This window comes from Argopecten irradians, chromosome 5, assembly GCF_041381155.1.
Source record: "Argopecten irradians isolate NY chromosome 5, Ai_NY, whole genome shotgun sequence".
NCBI classification, from domain to species: domain Eukaryota; kingdom Metazoa; phylum Mollusca; class Bivalvia; order Pectinida; family Pectinidae; genus Argopecten; species Argopecten irradians.
The window spans coordinates 33,593,704-33,613,108 of NC_091138.1; the positions used below are offsets into that span (position 1 = coordinate 33,593,704).

The window sequence follows — 19,405 nt, forward strand, 5'->3', positions numbered from 1 at the left end:
GGACACTCAATTAGTTTAAAATGTGATTGATAGTACCTACTTGTTTAATGGATATTCTAGATTTTATTTGGTATTTCTAAACTTAATTTGCCTCATTGTTTCATTTATTCAGAAATAACTCTTTTGTTTAACAGGCTGGTAAAATCGACTCGCCCTTGGTCCTGGAGCAGTTGAGATGTAATGGTGTATTGGAAGGAATCCGTATCTGCCGACAGGGATTTCCCAACAGAATTCTATTCCAGGAGTTCCGACAGCGATACGAGATTCTGTGTCCAAACAGTATCCCCAAAGGATTCATGGACGGCAAAAAAGCTGTGGAAAAAATGGTAAGACCATGTCTGATTTTCTGTTTTAAAAAAAATAACACTTTTTCTGATGGAAGGCACTTTCAAAATATTCACAATGTTAAAAAAAAAAAAACCAAACAAATAAACAAATATAAACACATATGTACATGGAAATTTTAAGTTTAAACTTGCATATTTCTTGATAAAACAATCCTTGATTTATCCTCATTAGATTTAAGTAGCCATTTAGAATGTTTTTGTTTAGTTTACTTCATAGATGAATGCCCTTTCCAGCTGAGTGTGGATAAATGCTCTTTTCAGCTGAGTGTAAATTGATATATTGAATGATAATATGACATTAATCTTTTTTGTAGATAAATGCTCTGGAGTTGGATCCTAATTTGTACCGAGTTGGTCAGAGCAAGATCTTCTTCCGAGCTGGAGTACTGGCACATCTAGAGGAAGAAAGAGATCTGAAACTTACTGATATCATCATTCAGTTCCAGGCCTTGTGCCGAGGCTTGATTGCAAGGAGGTAAAAATATCTGAGGATGTAAACATTTATTGTATGATTGATAAAACTGTAAACATAGATATTTTTGTGTGTGGATTTTTTTGCTGAGTTAGCTTTCAAAGTGTTCGCAGTGTGATCATTTTTGCACTGAACATCTATTTCACTTTCGATGTGTTAATGCAAGTGAAACAAGCAAAAATATCCACAATGGCAAACACATTCATTTTTACAAGGATTTCTTTTTATGAAACACCAACATGGATGTTAAATCACAATGTTGATGATGTGACAAAAAATCATAAGTCATCATAATTCAATAGTTAGCTTTGTTCTTGATCTACCAAAGTCGTTTTTGTTTATTCAAACGTGCAGTTTTTTTATATAGGCCTGTGATGACTTTGTTAAGGCTTGTCTTATAACAATAAAATCACCAGTAATCTGTAATTTATGAATGGACAACTACACATAATCGAAAACGGCCTAGGTGTTTGATGTGTAGATGTTGATGAGAAATAAGTGAAGGGAGATAACTCTAACCTTAACTTGATCTCCACAGGAACTACCAGAGAAGGCTTCAGCAGCTCAGTGCTATCCGTGTTATACAGAGAAACTGTGCTTCCTACCTCAAACTGAGGAACTGGGCATGGTGGAGACTCTTCACAAAGGTAAATCACTGCCTTTTGATTTTCATGTGAATATAAAAAACCCTAACATGTCAACAGTTAATAAAGATGTATCCTAGTTTTCAGTCACAGTTTTCTTGTTTTATTTATGGAGACATGGAACAGAAAGCATTTTGTAAATATTGATGCTCAAATAAAGAAATTCTATCTTCTGTCTTAGATTACAGTGACATGTGTAACATTTTGTGTGTTCATCTATACATTTCCTACTACTTCGTAATTGTTGAAGATATTGTTTGTTTGTGATCCTAATACACTTAAAGCAAATGAAATCAAACAAACATATGCTTTATAGGTTATATTGTTTAATAAGAAAAGGTTTAATTATTTCTCTTTTGTTTGAAGGTGAAACCATTGTTGCCTGTTGCTGGACAAGAAGAAAAGCTTACATTAAAAGAGGATGAACTTAAGAAAGCAAAAGAAAGCATTGACCGCCAAAAGACTGATATAGAGGAACTGGAAAGAAAGTATGCTCAAATTATAGAAGAAAAATCCATCTTGGCTGAACAGTTACAGGCTGAAACAGAAATCTGTGCAGAGGCTGAAGAGGTTTGTATTTAGAAGAAATACAATACAGATATTTCATGCAAGTGATGACAATTTTATGTGAATTCTGTAAAATAAGATCTTAGATAATATGATTTGTCGTAATTGGCAACATGCAAGTTTCAAAATTGATTGCATTGATGAAATATCAGTTGCCATCAAATATAAACAGACTTTAGCAGAGCAATGTTGAGTATATATGATATACACACTGATAGGTCAAATTTTTGTACTATTTAAGCTACAAAAATTTTGTATAATATGAAAAGTAGCTTTTTTTTTTCAAAATTACAAGAATATAATCCTCATAAAGATGAATGGTTTATGGTAATATATTTGATTAAACTAATTGAGTATGTGATTTCTTCAGTCCAAGGCCAGAATGCAGGCAAAGAAAGAAGAGTTGGAGGAGATTTTACATGACGTAGAGATCAGGATAGAAGAGGAAGAGGACCGCTGTAATGCCTTGATGGAGGAACGCAAGAAATTCCAGCAGACAGTTACAGACCTAGAGGAACAGTGAGTATGCTGGACAAACATTGTGTACTGGCAGTTCATAGATCATAATCAATTTAATAATCATTTGGGAAGAGCGGAGGCCAAGTACTGAAAGATGTCCTGACACACTTTCACAAGCTCCTCACTTCTAGGACATTAGTCAGAATCCCATAATCTGTGGTTCTTCTACTCTGGCTTTCCTAAACTTGGCATGTCCTTTAATGGCCGCGACATTAAGAGGACTGATTAAGTCAAAAATCTGTTTAGGAAACCATTGTTTTTGTTTCATTATGTAGCATAGGTAAGGCTGTTGGTTTGGCCGTACAAAAGAAGGCAAAGAGTCCTAAATCATAAAAATGGACCATTAAGATGTATGGCTACCTTGTAAGTATATAGCAGGCCTGAACATTTAACATTTTCTCCATAATGTTACAGACTTGAAGAGGAGGAACAATCCAGACAGAAATTACAACTAGAGAAGGTATCTGCTGATTCTAAGATCAAGAAGTATGAGGAAGATCTAGCCTTACAGGAGGATACAAATCATAAATTGATGAAAGAAAAGCGAGCTATGGAGGAGAGGATGAGTGAGATTACATCACATCTAGTAGAGGAGGAAGAAAAGGCCAAGCAGCTTGGCAAACTAAAGAACAAATATGAGTCCATTATCTCAGACTTAGAAGAACGCCTCAGGAAAGAACAACAGGTAAATAAATGATAATTTAATTAATTTGTTATTAATCACATTGACTGAGTATCTGCTGTATCAATGTACAAAGGTTGTGTAGAAAAATATAATGAAACTTTCCATTTCCTTTTCCAGGCTCGACAGGAATTAGAAAAAATTAGACGACGTCTGGAAAGTGAGCTCAATGACCTTAGGGAACAGCTAACAGAAAAACGGCAACAAGTAGAAGATTTACAGGCTCAACTACAAAAGAGGGAGGAAGAGGTTCAATCCTCTTTGAAAAAGTAAGTTGTTGGACGATTAGAGTAGCTGCTGTGTCTATAGGGTGATGTTCAAGTGAGTGAGATATTGAACACTCTACCGTTTACAACGACATCTTTGAATTTTTGATTGAAAATTCAAAACTATAGTTTGTGCATGTGCCAGATTTTTTTACCAATATTTTGACAAGAATGTTTGTTTGTTCGAGTTTCAGGGCCCATCAACAACTAAGGTCATTTTTTGTCAAGAGAATGACATCAAAACAAATATAATTTGGTTGTATGACATAGCTAAGAAATTAAAAATAAAAATTGAGAAGTTGAATGTTGTGTTATTTATGGAGTAAATTGTTGTAATCTTACAGGGTAGATGAAGAAAATGTAATGAAATCTCAAGCTATGAAACAGAGCCGTGAAATACAGAACCAGTTACAGGAAGTAACGGAGGACCTGGAGGCAGAGAAGGATGCCAGAATGAAGGCAGAGAAACAGAAACGCGACCTTAGTGAGGTAAATATATAAACAGATGAATATTAAATAGCTCTTCAACTTGGTTAAGGGGAGATAATTGTGTGATTATTACAGTACTAACTCATCTTTGAATGATATTTATTTGGTCATATTTGCAAAAGGCTTAAGCTCTTTTATTTGCAAAAGGCTTAAGCTCTTTTTCACTTGCTTTCATTGATTTTCACACTGACTTCTATATCACCGTTCTTATTATCATGTAAAAATGACATTACAGTGAACTTGTAGAATATATTAACTGCATCAAGCATGTTTTAAAGATGACAATGAAAATAGTTGTTCATGTATTGATGCTATTGAATTAATTTAATGCAAGAAGTGAGAGGCAACATATAGACCAAATGCTTGTATATTATTTCAGATGTGTAAACTAAGTGTTACGCCATCTTATTTTTATAGGAATTGGAGGCCCTTAAGTCTGAACTGGAAGATTCATTAGATGCTACGGCCGCTGTCCAGGATTTGAGAAACAAGAGGGAAGATGAACTTAAAGATTTAAAAAATATGTTGAGCGAGAGTAAGAAAGGCGCAGAAGAACAAATACATGCCATGCGTCACAAGCATACAGCTCAAATACAGGCACTTAATGAAGAAATTGAAAATGTTAAAAAGGTAATTAGAATTTGTCTGCATATTCAACAAATGTCAGCTTCATTGAGAATTGCACATGGATATATTGTACATCTGTGACTAAATGTCTTTCGCACCAAAAACCTAGTTGACTCAAGTTCTAATCCTTCATGCTGTATAGTATTGGATATTGAACTATTGTTAGTGTATTTGTCTGTTAAAAACATTCATTTTTGATCTGTTCAACAGTGATAGCATTATATAATTTAGTAGTTATGACACAGTACACTTTATATATAATTAGAAGAAAACAATAGTTATATAGAGGAATCAAACTCTTATGTTAGCATTTTAATGAGAATGTATTTGATTCTCCAACAGAGCAAAGCATCCCTAGAGAAACAGAGACAGACACTGGAAGCAGAGACCACAGACTTAGCTGGAGACCTCAAACAAGTTCAAATGGCTAAGCAGGAGTCAGAACGAAAGCGTAAACAAGTGGAAGCCCAGCTCCAGGAGGTCACGATACGTTTACAGGAGTCTGACCGTGGCCGTGCAGATAGCAGTGATAAGGTCACAAAACTCACGGTAAGAACAGCATTTCAGTCCTCTTATAAGGATAGATCTTCTTTATCAGGTGCAAACAGATTAATTATTTTAGTTTTTTTGATTAATCAATTTTAAAGCAATTAAGTCTTTATTTTGATCTGCAATTTGAAAAATAGAACTGTTTGATAAAAGTATTTTATGTTGGTAATTAGATAAAAGTGACTTGTAAAGACTGTAAGATAATGCAATATGCTCTTTGATAAAGTCAGTGTACAATCTTTCTGATATGTTCTCCCAGAATGAACTGGAACAAGTCAGCACACAACTGGAACAGGCTGACACAGACTGTCCAGTTGAGAACAGTCGCTAGAAGCTCACAACTAGCTGATTCAAGTAATATATGGGTTTGACCATGTTGGTTAAATTCAATAAAGGAATTAAAATGAAAATTGACTTGTACCTAAATATGGTGACAACCTCAGTACAAATCAAATAATTTTTGAGAAATAATGCCTGAACAGTAGCCAACTCACCCGATTTCCCGGGTTGTTTTTTGGCATTTTAGAATAAAGTCTTTTATAGTTTGGTAATTAGATAAAAGTGACTTGTAAAAGACTGTAATATAATGCAATAATCTTTCTGATATGTTCTCCCAGAATGAACTGGAACAAGTCAGCACACAACTGGAACAGGCTGACACAAAGACTGTCCAGTTGAGTCAAAGATAATAATGAAACCGGACAACAAAAATCCGAATTTTGCTAAATATTATTTTAAAGACTTTTTAATACAATATTTTTATTAATAATACGATTCAAATTATATTATAACATAAATATATCATAAATAATATATTGAATTACAATATGAAAATAATAAATATATGCATATTTAAGGCTTTTGAAAAGTGTTTAAAAAATACACTAAAATGTTGTTTCGCACATGACCCTTGTTTTGACCCTTTCACCCGTTTTTTCAAGGGTGATCAAATAATTTTGCTGAGAAATACTGCCTTAAGTAAATGGATGAATAGGTTGACAAAGTTATAGTTTTAAAATGTAGATCAAATTTGATAATTGTATATCTTATGTCAAAAATTATGTCTATTAATTCAGCTTTAATTTAGGTGATCTAGAGACAATTGTGTTTTTTTACAGGACACTTTACAAGAAGAGACAAAAAGCAAACTGCAGGTACAGTCAAAACTCCGACAGATGGACGACGAGAAAGAAGGTCTGTTGGACCGAATAGAAGAGGAGCAGGAATCTAAGAAAGTGTTAGAGAAACAGATCAGTGAGCTACAGGTTAAGGTAGGCACTTGTGTCAGCATCAAGCAAGAAATTATTTTCATTTTCTTACTCAAAAGGCATGTAAACTCGTGATAAAGACAATAATTTTTCCAGTGATATTTTTGCTACTACTATTTATATCCCATTTCCTCTTATTAAAAGACACATTGTCAAATTTAAATTTAAATTTTATTTTGTCATTTGAAATGGAAATCAGGAATTATCAGATTTTAGAATCAAAAACTCTGACTAGACAATGCATTAGTACTACAGCAAGTATAGCTGATATCTCTACTACACAAAAAAATAGTTCTTTCCATCAATTGGCATTAATTATAATGAAGAGATGAGCTTAATAAGAGTTGAACTTTCACAGATGTTGGAGCTGAAAAAGAAGAATGAGGAAGAGATTCAGAAGCTAGAGGCAAACGAAGAGCTTAGAAAGAAATCAGCCAGAGATGCCCTAGATGACCAGAAAAAGGAAGCAGACCTCATTATTGAACGCCACGAGAAGTCTCGTAAAAAGTTACAGGCTGAGGCAAGTGACAATGGTGAATTTGATCTGAAATATACGATATACCTTTAGATGAAATTTGGATGCATTTATTACATTTTTCTTGAATCTTGAAATTTTAAGAGGGGAGGGGAATGGTTTAAAGCAGAGAAACAGATTTTGCATGTCTAAACTTATGTTGTTTTTATTTGTGCCCAACAGGTAGAAGACATGACAGTAGAATTAGATAATCAAAGATCTGCTTATACCCATCTGGAGAAAAAACAAAAGAAGTTTGATGCCCTCCTTAACGAGGAAAAGAGTGTTTCAGAAAAGTAAGTTAGATGCCAAATACAAGCTGTTGTAATATAAAGTATGAAGATAAGATTACTATTATGTGTAGAACATTCCAGATTAAAAAAGAAAAAAAATCAGTGTCCATACACTGATTCGATTATTCGGGATGAAAATAGAAATTAATCTGTTACAGGCAGATACTGTAAATCAATTTATTTTTGTAGGTGATTATAATTAGTTCAAATAGATTGCCATCTGTTATATATAAAAGATTTACCTGTAAATGGCGAAAATTAAATCGCCTTGGAATTTTTATTTGGCATGAAAACGTGAAATTAAGTTGCTGCGGAAATCAGTAGGTTTGCAGTATAATATGATTTGTGCTGAGACAATATACAGCTATGAAATACTGATTTAAGCAGAAGGAATTTTAATATTTGGTACCTGTTTCTCAGTATTTACTTTCAAGATTGTTGTAAAGAAAGACATGCTTGAGTTGTACTTATTTGTTGATATTTACTTTCAAGATTGTCGTTAGAGAAGGATATGCTGGAGAGGGAAAGCCGCGAGAAGGAAACAAAGATCATGAACTTACAGAGAGAATTAGATGAAATGCACGAGTCATTTGAGAAGGCTGATAGGAGTCGACTTCTTCAGCAGAGGGAGCTTGAAGATCTCATGTCATCTAAGGATGATGTTGGCAAAAATGTAAATATTTCATGTTCATCTTTTAAAATGTACATGTCAAATGGCAGAAGTTTATATCACGTCCGTACATAAAGAAAAAAGAAAAAATAGTAGTAATAAAATTCTTGAATTTGATTGAGTGTTAACAGAAAAATGTTATGATTTTGTCGCTAAAAACTTATATTGTGTTGATTATTGTACCATATGTGCACTAATCATGCATAAATCTGTTTAGGTCCATGAGCTGGAGAAGGCGAAGAGAACTCTGGAAGCCCAGGTGGAGGAGCAAAGACTGCAGATTGAGGAGTTAGAGGATGAACTCCAGACCACAGAGGATGCCAAACTCAGACTGGAGGTGAACATGCAGGCCATGAGAACCCAGTTTGAACGTGACCACCAAGCTAAGGAAGACACTGTCGAGGAACAAAAGAAATTACTCCTCAAACAGGTAAAAACTGGGAATAAACTCTGACTGAAGCTGTCATTTTGACTCTGACTTTGCGTTTTATATTGTGAATGCTATGACATTTAAAAGGTACATGTGAGTTTATTCAGAAGAGATGTGGCTACTTACTACCTAGTGATAAGTTAATTTGGTTGTAGTTACCTGAATCAAGGCTAATTTGGTTGTAGTTACCTGAATCAAGGCAGAACTTTCTATCTTATTATACTATTGATTAGATAAGTAAGAAAAAATAAAAAAAACTGATTGTTAAGTGTCAGGTAGGGTTTGACACTTGGTAAGTTGAATTACTGGTGAATTATTCGTCAGTGATGATTTTATAATGACCTAATTTGAACGAGTTGATATCACTTGATATGACTTTTCAATTTTGCGTCCTATGGGTTTGTAAACAAATAGAATTATAACATATTTGTATTCAACAACAGCTACGTGAGATGGAGGCGGAACTTGAGGACGAACGAAAGCAGCGTGCAATGGCTGTTAATGCCCGTAAGAAGTTAGAAAATGACATCAAGGACCTGGAACAACAAGAGGAGATGGCTAACAAGGTAAAGGAAGATGCTGTCAAGCAGCTGAAGCGCACACAGGCTGTCATGAAGGATAATCTGAGGGAGCTCGACGAGGCACGACTAGCCAGGGAAGATGCTGCTGCTACTCTCAAGGAGAACGAGAAGAAGTTTAAAAACCTCGAGGCAGAAGTTATCAGGCTGCAAGAAGAGTTGTCTTCTTCAGAGAGATCTCGCAGAAATGCTGAGGCTGAGCGAGATGAGCTCCAGGATGAAATCGCTAGCAACACAACTGGAAAGTATGTATGCATAGGCTTTAACAGTTCACAGTGAACACATCTCGCCGTCAGTTTACCAAAATGAAAGAAAATTGATGATGTTTTCTCTATAATACAATAAGTCATGCTACAATACACCAATATTTTAGCTGGTATTTATTTGATTTGATGAATACTTGGACAAATTAGATGATATTGGACAAGATGACATTCGGTCTCTTATCCTTATAATGAATGTTTGTCAAACTTTGTTATTTTAACGTTGCCTACTTTTGTGATTAATGAATTCCTTTTGTTTTATCAAATTGTTGTTTTACTCTTCAGTGATGATCAGAATCGGTACAAATGTTTTATAGACTTTGATTGTGTTGTGTCCTTGACCCCAGGGCATGATTCCTAGCATGAATCTTTAAAAAAAAAAAAAAGAGACATTTTAGGTATCGGTGGTGATATTTTATCAAGTTGATATCTAAAGCAGAATGTATATATGTATAAATAATTTCATCTTCTAGTGTGTAATAACAAACCTCTTCATTTGTGTCCTATATGTATAATATTTCCTAATTTTGAAAAAGAATTAATTAACTCCAATTGCACTATGCATGTCAATAAAGAAAAGAAATTAAAACTCCCTGAATGCTCAATTTTAAAGTGTGTAGGTACTGATTTGAAGCCATTCCTTTTAATCTTGAAAATTTCCATGATATGAAAGTGTCTTGCATAAGCTGCTCCAAAGTGCTCTGTTTCCTATTAATTGTGTGTGCCCCGTGAAGACTTGTATTTAACAAATTCCATTTGTGCTGACCAATTGTAATAATTTCAAACATAATTCTGAAAATTTTTGTTTGGAAAATTTGCTGGGGAAAAAATCCTATAAAAACAATGAAGACCTAGTAAATTTGCTGGGAAAAAAATCCTATAAAAACAATGAAGACCTAGTAAATTGGATTATTTTGGATATCACTACAATTCAACAGAAAATAATAGCATATTTAACAGAAAGTGATGGATAAGAAGCTTCAATTGAGGAAAAAATAGAAGATAATGAATCAAACTTCACATAACCTAATAGCCAGCTGAATGTAGATTACTTGTTTTTAATGGCCATTTGTTGCCAATAATGATTAAGGATCATGTTTATTACAGATCCTCATTGCTGGATGAGAAACGACGACTTGAGGCACGTCTACAACAGGTAGAGGACGAGCTGGAGGATGAACAGACTAATAGTGAAATGCTGCTCGACAAAGCCCGCAAGGCACAAATGCAGGTAGGTAATATATCCTTAATGACGGGATACTTTAGTGTTCTGATGTCTATCTATCTCCTGCCAGATTATCATAGATCTAGGTGAGGCATTGTCATGTAAAGTAGGTTACTGCACTCTTTATCTAACCTTTGACTTTCATTAAAAAAGACTTGTCTATAATCTTTCTCCTACAATACTACGATTTACGGACTGTAATTTGCCAAGTTTCCTTCTTAAAAAAATATCCGTGGTAAAAGATGTTAGCTTCAAACTGTCCATGATTAGAAATATCATTGACTCGGTGTACTGCCCACTAGACATGTAATACTCTTACACACAGTGCTTAGTGTTTGAGGTAGAAAATAATATATTGGTTTGGTTTCTAAAGGCTGAGCAGTACCAATCTGACCTGGCTTCGGAGAAATCAGTCACCCAAAAACTGGAGAACCAGCGATCCTCGCTGGAGAGACAGAACAAGGACTTGAGGGAGAAACTACAGGACTTAGAGAACACTGTACGTACTCGCACCAAGGCAACCATCGCCACTCTAGAGGGCAAGGTGTCTAACCTGGAGGAACAACTCGACAGCGAAACAAAGTAAGTCATATAGTCACTCAGGTGTAATCATATCATCAGTCATTCTTTCTATCAGTTTAGATGAAGGTCATATTAATTACTAATAAATGGTTTTATTTTTGCATGTCCAGACTATCGTCTGGGTCATCTGAAGGTTTTACAAATCAAGCATGAATTGTAGTATGCCAATAGTCATCCGAAATAGACCATTCCTGTAATGTTGACGTTTACTTATGACATTACATATCCCAATGAACGATACCAAAATTTGGGTATTGCTATCTATGTCTCTATATGTATCTATTGAGTTGACAGCTAAGATTGTACTTTGTAATTTAGGGACCGATCAAATATGCAACGTACCGTACGTCGTTTGGAAAAGAAACTGAAAGAAATGGTGTTGCAGGCCGAGGATGAGCGTCGTCATGCTGACCAATTCAAAGAACAGGTACAAATATTTGTTTCAATTCATACCAAGAAAAATAAAAATGGATCAAGCAATAGTTTTCTTGCCTAGGTGACAACTAGTACATGAATATATATATATATTCTTTTGTTGCTCTACTCTCCACTTATTATAATCTTGTGAAATTGCTTCATTGTGTCTACATGTCATAAGTTTATCTTTGTGCTGAAAATAGACATAATATTAGGAAGTTGTGTACAAATTCTTACCCATTCTAAGAAAGTTTAATTAGGATTAACTTGAATAGATTTTTTAATGTTATGGAGATATAACACAAAAATCTGAGTGTACTCTAAATAAACCACAAAGCGGTTTATGATTAGAGTACACTCAGATTTTTTTACTCTAAATAAACCGCAAAGCGGTTTATGATTAGAGTACACTCAGATTTTTAGCCCACCATCATCAGATGGTGGGCTATTCAAATCGCCTTTCGTCCGTGGTCCGTCGTCCGTCCGTCCGTCCTTCCGTCCGTCCGTCCTTCCGTCCGTCCGTCCGTCCGTCCGTTAACAATTCTTGTTACCGCTATTTCTCAGAAAGTACAGAAGGGATCTTTCTCAAATTTCACATGTAGGTTCCCCTAGGGCCCTAGTTGTGCATATTGCATTTTGGGACCAATCGGTCAACAAGATGGCCGACTGGCGGCCATCTTGGATTTTGATAGTTAAAGTTTGTTACCGCTATTTCTCAGAAAGTTTTGAAGGGATCTTTCTCAAATTTCACATGTAGGTTCCCCTAGGGCCCTAGTTGTGCATATTGCATTTTGGGACCAATCGGTCAACAAGATGGCCGACTGGTGGCCATCTTGGATTTTGATAGTTAAAGTTTGTTACCGCTATTTCTCAGAAAGTTTTGAAGGGATCTTTCTCAAATTTCATATGTTGGTTCTCCTAGGGCCCTAGTTGTGCATATTGCATTTTGGGACAGATCGGTCAACAAGATGGCCGACTGGCGGCCATCTTGGATTTTGATAGTTAAAGTTTGTTACCGCTATTTCTCAGAAAGTTTTGAAGGGATCTTTCTCAAATTTCATATGTTGGTTCTCCTAGGGCCCTAGTTGTGCATATTGCATTTTGGGACAGATCGGTCAACAAGATGGCCGACTGGCGGCCATCTTGGATTTTGATAGTTAAAGTTTGTTACCGCTATTTCCCAGAAAGTACTGAAGGGATCTTTCTCAAATTTCATATATAGGTTCCCCTAGGGCCCTAGTTGTGCATATTGCATTTTGGGACCAATCAGTCAACAAGATGGCCGACCGACTGACGGCCATCTTGGATTTTGATAGTTAAAGTTTGTTACCGCTATTTCTCAGAAAGTACTGAAGGGATCTCTCTCAAATTTCATATGCATGTTCCCCTTGAACCCTAGTTGTGCATATTGCATTTTGGGAGTGATCGGTCAACAAGATAGCCGACTGGCGGCCATCTTGGATTTTGATAGTTAAAGTTTGTTAACACTATTTCCCAGAAAGTACTGAAGGAATCTTTCTCAAATTTCATATGTAGGTTCCCCTACGACCCTAGTTGTGCATATTGCATTTTGGGACAGATCGGTCAGCAAGATGATCGACAGGTAGCCATCTTGAATTTTGATAATTGAAGTTTGTTACTGCTACATATCTCAGAAAGTACTGAAAGGATCTTTCTCAAGGTTCATATATAGTATGTAGTAAAAGTTTGAAAAGCAGGGAAAAGATCCCTCTTTCTGTTGTCAGACATAGATCATTCTTTGGTGGGCGCCAAGATCCCTCTGGGATCTCTTGTTGTGTTATATCTCCATAACATAAAAAATCTATTCAAATTAATCCTTATAATTCCATTTACTAAAGATAATCTCTTCAATATTCAAAATTCATTTTGGGACTCTTTTGTCTATGAAATCATTACGCCGTCATCTCGGCCAATCAGAAGCAACATTACAAACGGTGACGCCATTTTTTCCTTTACGGGCTGATTAAGTAAATTTTAAGCCAATGAAAATGCTCGTAACAAGCAAAATTGAATTATAAAAAAAAAATAAAAAAAAAAATACAGTTGAAAAATTTCCTTTATGTTTATTTGTAATTCCAGAACGACAAGATGAACAATCGTGTACGAGCTCTGAAACGACAATTAGACGAGGCAGAGGAGGAGATTACTAGAATGAATGCAGCAAAACGCAAACTTCAGCGTGACCTTGATGAACAAATGGAACAAAGTGAAGCAACAGCAAGAGAAATATCTCAGCTGAAAAAATACAGGTAGGTTGAAGGCACACAGAGATGTATCAACTTGAGGAAATATAGATACCTGGTCGTGGTGGTAGTTACATAATCTTGGCGGTGGCTGGTGATTTGTTGTCTTATGAACTCTTGAAAGTTAAATGCTATAGTTTCTTACTGGAAAATTTTTAAACCAAAAAGTTCATCAGAAGTCTGATAATATCATTGGTCTGTTTCATTATTAATGTTGATTTTTTTTTCTCTCTTTTAAAAGTGTTTGATCAATGGGAATTTTGCTGCCTTGCAACAATCATAACATGTTAAAACTCAAATTTCTCTTGGGGTAATTCATTTTGCTACTAAATGCATTTGTCATGTCATTGAACTTTATAGATCTAGATCATTACCTGTGATAATGTACTAACAGAATTTATTTCTATATTTTACAATTATAGGATTTTAGATCTAAGTCTAAGGTTAGCCTGACTTTCTGTGTCGGTAATCACCTAATATATGTGCTGTGAATTTTAGTTTCATCGGCTTCACAATAAAGACAAAATATGTTTGCAAGCTCTAAATCATTCATCTAGAGTTGTTGACCATAAAATAACATTGTGTTGATTGGAATAAACGTAGGGATCATTTGCAAAAATATCCATAATTTATTGTCAGTAACACAAAAATAAATTTGTGACCCAAGCTCCTTTCAAATATGTTGATGGAGGTATCTCATTAAAAGTTTTTTTTTCTTTTCTTTTTGTTGTTGTTGATATAAGAAAGTGAAAGGGTGTGATATCATAAGTTCAGGTGGCTTTGTTGAATCAATTTGTGACCATTGTTATTTGAATCATTGAAAATTAGGATTGTTGTCTTTGGAGAGATTTTCAAATTGTCTTTATTGCTCTTTGATACTACATGAGTTTCCAAGGATTTTGAGGGAGCCCCTGTCTTGACATTAAAATAGATTTCTAACAGTTTGCATGTCGTGTGGTGATCAACTAGAATCTAGTCTGTGCTTCTATAACTCATTTGAATATCGTTTAAACTGCATCATGATAAGTAGTGCCCTCACCGCCCATGATCAATTCATTCTCTCATTCAAGTCACAAGCACATGCTCTCCCTTCAGCCTTTAATTTCATTTGCACCATAAGATAAACCTGGCTGAATTAAGAGAAAAATGATGCTGAAAAGCTTTGAATTTTTTCTTCAATAATTTTGCACATTTTTCTGCATTTTGGTATCTAAGATGTCTGGGTTCTTTTTTTTGGAAAAAATTGGTCACCCGAGAGCTACTGTTTACATTTTTCCTTTTTTGGTCGAGTCCTTTATGTAAAGAAATAACAAGATGGTGGATACTCTTTGGTTAACTATGATAACAGGATTCTAGTTGTTAGACGATCTCTGGCTGGAGACTTGTTCTTTCCTGAGGGTTAAGTACTGCGAGCTTCATGTATATTTCTGAATTCACAGATCGGGGGAGAAAGCCTCTAATTGATGATCTTTTGGGTCAGACAGGTAAAGCTCTGATTGATCTACCTGCGGCCTCTGCTAGCCAAGGCATTCTTATTTGCCTTATTGTACATCCTCCTACATGACAATGCTTGCGACTTTTTGGCCAAGTGCATATTCCTAGTCTTGTACCATCAAGTAGTTATTAATATCATATACAGTGTATCTGCCAACTGTGCATCGTTAAAAATCCTCAGTTAATATCTTCACTAATATCTGAATCGCTAATCATCATTTTTGGAAGATTTTCGTTTTTCTGGTTTTTGGGAGAATGTTGCATGCATGGCGTGATACTGATTTATTTTTGGTTTTAAGTGATATTTTTGCTTCAGCTTTCCTTACACTAGATTACATATTGAACTTCATGTTAAGAATGTATCAATAAAGAAATATTCTTGGTGAAGGAGAAAAATTGAAATTGTCCATTTTTTGACGTCTTAGACTTTGAATATGCTGTTATTAATCAAACTTGTATAAACATATTTGTTTTGATGTCTTGGAATCCTACACTTGATATGTTTGATTTAGATTACATGGTAGTGTGCATGGTATGAAATCAAACCAATCGTAAGTTCTCCTTGGAGCACACATGGTTAGCCATTTCTCAAATAGTGTGTTCACTCAGTATACCTTATCAATGTCACTGTTAGTATGATGTTTATCAGGTCCACAAAACTTCACATTCACTCATTACAGTGTGATGCGAGTCAGTAATTGGTTTTCCACCAAATATAGCACCAATTGTTGATTGAGTGGTTTTATTTTGTTATGCAATGACCAGGAATTGCTATGTCTGTACACAAAAGGACATCATTTTCTCGTGTAACAATGTTACCCTCGCCAAACATCAAACAAATATTGTGGTTTCATGCTAAAGACCTAAATTGTTTGGCAATTTAATTTCATGATTTACAGTAATCTATGCTAGAAATTTTGGTGACAATAAATTACCACAATATTTTCTCGCACAAAAAAAAAAAAATCACGTGCGAAAAATAGTTGGTTTTCTCGTTTGGAGTACCCTATCATCAGAGATAGTAATTCTACATACAAAAATAGGGGATATCTAAGATATTTTTAGTTATTTTTCTCTGTTTTGGTGATAAGTTACACTTCATTTTTGTGTCATTTTGTAATTCTGGCATGGACAATCATTTTTATTCACCTCGCATGCTTTTTGGAGGCCAGTAGTTCATACTAATAGGATCAGCATAAGCATGCTTTATGATCATTTTCTGATCAAGAAATTTGAAGAAAAAAATATACCATAGCATAACATAATACATAAATCTGTAAATTTTGATTAAAATTAGTCTAGCCTACACGGCCGTTGCCAACTGCCAATGCTTCATACCGCATCTGGTATAGATCTTATTGGTTAGGGGATGGTCTCCCTTGCTTACCCCCTTTTCAGCAATGCACAATGGCAAATCTTAAAAGATATGTAACTCAGATTTCTAAAGCAACTAACACTTAGATTGGCAGCTGTTTAAGAGATACAGTCACTGATTTTGAGGTTATGTTTGATGCCCAATCAATAATATACAATCCTGACGAGTGTTTATCCTCACCAATGCTGACGTGTGATGTTTGCGAGTGTGTTTTGTAGTTGATTAATACCACACAACCAGACCCTATTTAACGTGAGGTCTTGAAACATTTGCCAAATGAAACAAAGAAAGGAAAAAAAACACAGTCTTTAACTGATGAAAGTGAAGAAATGAATGAAGAATATTTTAAAAGATGTCTCGCAAATTGATTGATTTTAGTTAGTATGAATGTTTCTGAATACAAGTTTTACTGATGTTATTTTCGGGAAGATTGGTGCTCATAATTATCCATTACACCATGTACTAACGAAACTGATATAAAGCTAAAAATCTGGCATGATCATAAACAGACATTTGATTCATGTATATGATATATAAATAATATATTCTAATGTGGCTTCAGTGTTGATTTCTTCTCTATTTTCAGACCCAGTGCTAGAGTGTCGTCTGCCCGTTCAATGTTATCTTCCATACGGTCCGGAGCTGGTGATTTGGATGATGATGACGACGACAGCGTTGACTCGACGAAACAAAACTCTGATGCTTAAACACATACCAGAACACTTATCATTTACTGAATGGGTGCCCTATGTCCAGTGTATCGTACTTCATATAAACACTTATACGTTTGATTCCTTTTTTCTACAAAAGATGTGTATATCATGCCTATATAATTTCTATAATAAAAACAACAAATTAAGTTTATATCATTACCACTGTTGACATATTATGTTTTTTTTTACACTTTGATTTATATCAAGATCCCCATTAGCCGTTATCCTCTTTTTTTATACACAGTGTAAAATTGTTTTGTTACTTTTGTGAGTTTTCTCACCGAATCATTTACTGAACGTCTTATAAGAAAATGTGATTACACTTGTATCATATCACCAAACTGGGACCCGAAATACTGGACCATACCTTGACCTTTGACCTTCCTGCTGGCCAGTGTCAGTTCTGATGTGTGTGAACTCCGACAGCGTGGCGTTATAAGGTTCGACCAGGCTTGGCGGTGTGTTGCTTCCAACAAAGATTGACATGTCATTTCTGGCATAGGGTCATTGTGTCATTACCTGACCAAGCTTGGGTGTTGTGTTGCTTCCAAAAAAATGTTCTATTTCTGTCAAAGCTGTGGATATGTTGGAAGATAAAAGTGCTGAAAAAGTTTTGTCTGTGGTGGTCACAACGTTCTGTGCATGCCCATTTTGCCAGTACATTATGTTGGTAATGCTTTCTTACCCGTTGCTATTATAAACAAATATTTAATGTTATATTTCTTTTACAATGGTTATTATTGTACTATGTGCTCTAAATTAAACTGTGCTATTCTTATTGTCTCGTATGCTTAGCTTTTATAGAGAACTGAACGAGAGCGTGCGAGAGTAAAAAAAATCATTTGTTGAAGGGTGGACTGTTGACTAGGTCATAAATATCTGTAAATATTTGGATGAAAATATTGATATAAAATTTGACAATTTATCAAATGATGGTATTGGTTAATCATTAACCAAGAAAGTATGAAAATAGAGATTGTATCAATTTTATATTTGTTTTTTGTAAAGACTGTGGTCACTGTAGTGTGTGCACGAGAAAAACGGTGATTATGCATGTAAATATCCATGTTGTCCAACACACCGTCGTCAACATAGCCCATTCCACCAACATCTTTTCACCATCGTTCACTGTCATGTCACTGGCATCTAGAAAAAAATCTACCCTTTCATTATAAGCTATTTAATTCAGAAGTAGATAAAATAAAAAATCTCTGCCTTGTGTATTTGTATTCACAGGCAGATCTGTTATCATATTGTTCCAATAAACTTAAGTAACTCACACATAGAAAAGTAACAATTAGTGGTAACAATGATTAATTCCATGATGGATTCTGTGATTGATAGGAGTCAATAAAGGGCCTTACAATTATAGTTTGTAGTAGATATCGAGCAGAACTTGTGTACCGAGTTGTAGGGGTGACTATACCCGTGTAGATTAGAACTTTATACATGTACGTTGGATTAAGATCTCACCTGGTGGTCAATGTTAGTGTCTGTACAGCAGAATCTATATTGTTGTAATGTTTGGTTCTAGATCTATACGACCCGAAATAGTTTCAGTTTTAGACCAAGACTACCCGAGACTGCTTCAGTTTTAGACCTAGACTACCCGAGACTGTTTCAGTTTTAGACCTAGACTACCCAAGACTGCCAGAAGTTTCCGTATTAGATCTAGACTACACAGACTGTCAGAAGTTTCATATTATACTGTTGAAGTGTAAACAATGCTGAATTGTTTGTGTCCCCCAAATGACAAGAAATAATAATAAGAAAAACATGTTAAAACATGGTGATATGCAATAAATTTTTGTGTGGGAACAAATGGTATATTTTCTGGAGGATTTAACCTATGTGATCTACATGTATATGTACTGGATGATAAGTGTATACCATATTGCTGCTTATAGCTAGCTAAATATTAAGATATATTATTATTATTAACGGTGATAGCTTTTTGCTAAATGGACATCTTGAATAAATAAAACTAATAACATTATTGGATTGTTTGTGTGCGTTCTTTAACAAAATACATCTCGGATATACTAAAGATGACACTAGTACCTGTGTAGAGGTCTTTAGAGATATAATATTACAGTTAACATCAAAACTGTATGGATCATGTTTAAGCTTCCATTTGCAGCACTTTTACCAGAAAAA

At 34.9% G+C, this 19,405-nt stretch overlaps 1 protein-coding gene across 1 annotated transcript in view; it reads left to right on the plus strand.

Moving 5' to 3' along the window:
• Positions 1 to 19,244, plus strand: part of LOC138323604 (myosin heavy chain, non-muscle-like) — a 55,663-nt gene extending 36,419 nt beyond the window's left edge. The window contains 23 exon segments of the mRNA XM_069268323.1: positions 135 to 326; positions 662 to 822; positions 1,358 to 1,466; positions 1,830 to 2,033; positions 2,401 to 2,549; positions 2,964 to 3,234; positions 3,352 to 3,500; positions 3,842 to 3,986; positions 4,404 to 4,616; positions 4,956 to 5,162; positions 5,780 to 5,835; positions 6,250 to 6,433; positions 6,789 to 6,954; positions 7,132 to 7,240; positions 7,730 to 7,910; positions 8,125 to 8,337; positions 8,781 to 9,160; positions 10,286 to 10,409; positions 10,777 to 10,985; positions 11,304 to 11,412; positions 13,503 to 13,672; positions 14,089 to 14,109; positions 17,122 to 19,244. Of these exon segments, the coding sequence (XP_069124424.1) occupies positions 135 to 326; positions 662 to 822; positions 1,358 to 1,466; positions 1,830 to 2,033; positions 2,401 to 2,549; positions 2,964 to 3,234; positions 3,352 to 3,500; positions 3,842 to 3,986; positions 4,404 to 4,616; positions 4,956 to 5,162; positions 5,780 to 5,835; positions 6,250 to 6,433; positions 6,789 to 6,954; positions 7,132 to 7,240; positions 7,730 to 7,910; positions 8,125 to 8,337; positions 8,781 to 9,160; positions 10,286 to 10,409; positions 10,777 to 10,985; positions 11,304 to 11,412; positions 13,503 to 13,672; positions 14,089 to 14,109; positions 17,122 to 17,242 (3,843 nt within the window). The 3' untranslated portion in view covers positions 17,243 to 19,244.
• The last annotated feature ends 161 nt before the right edge of the window (positions 19,245 to 19,405 follow it).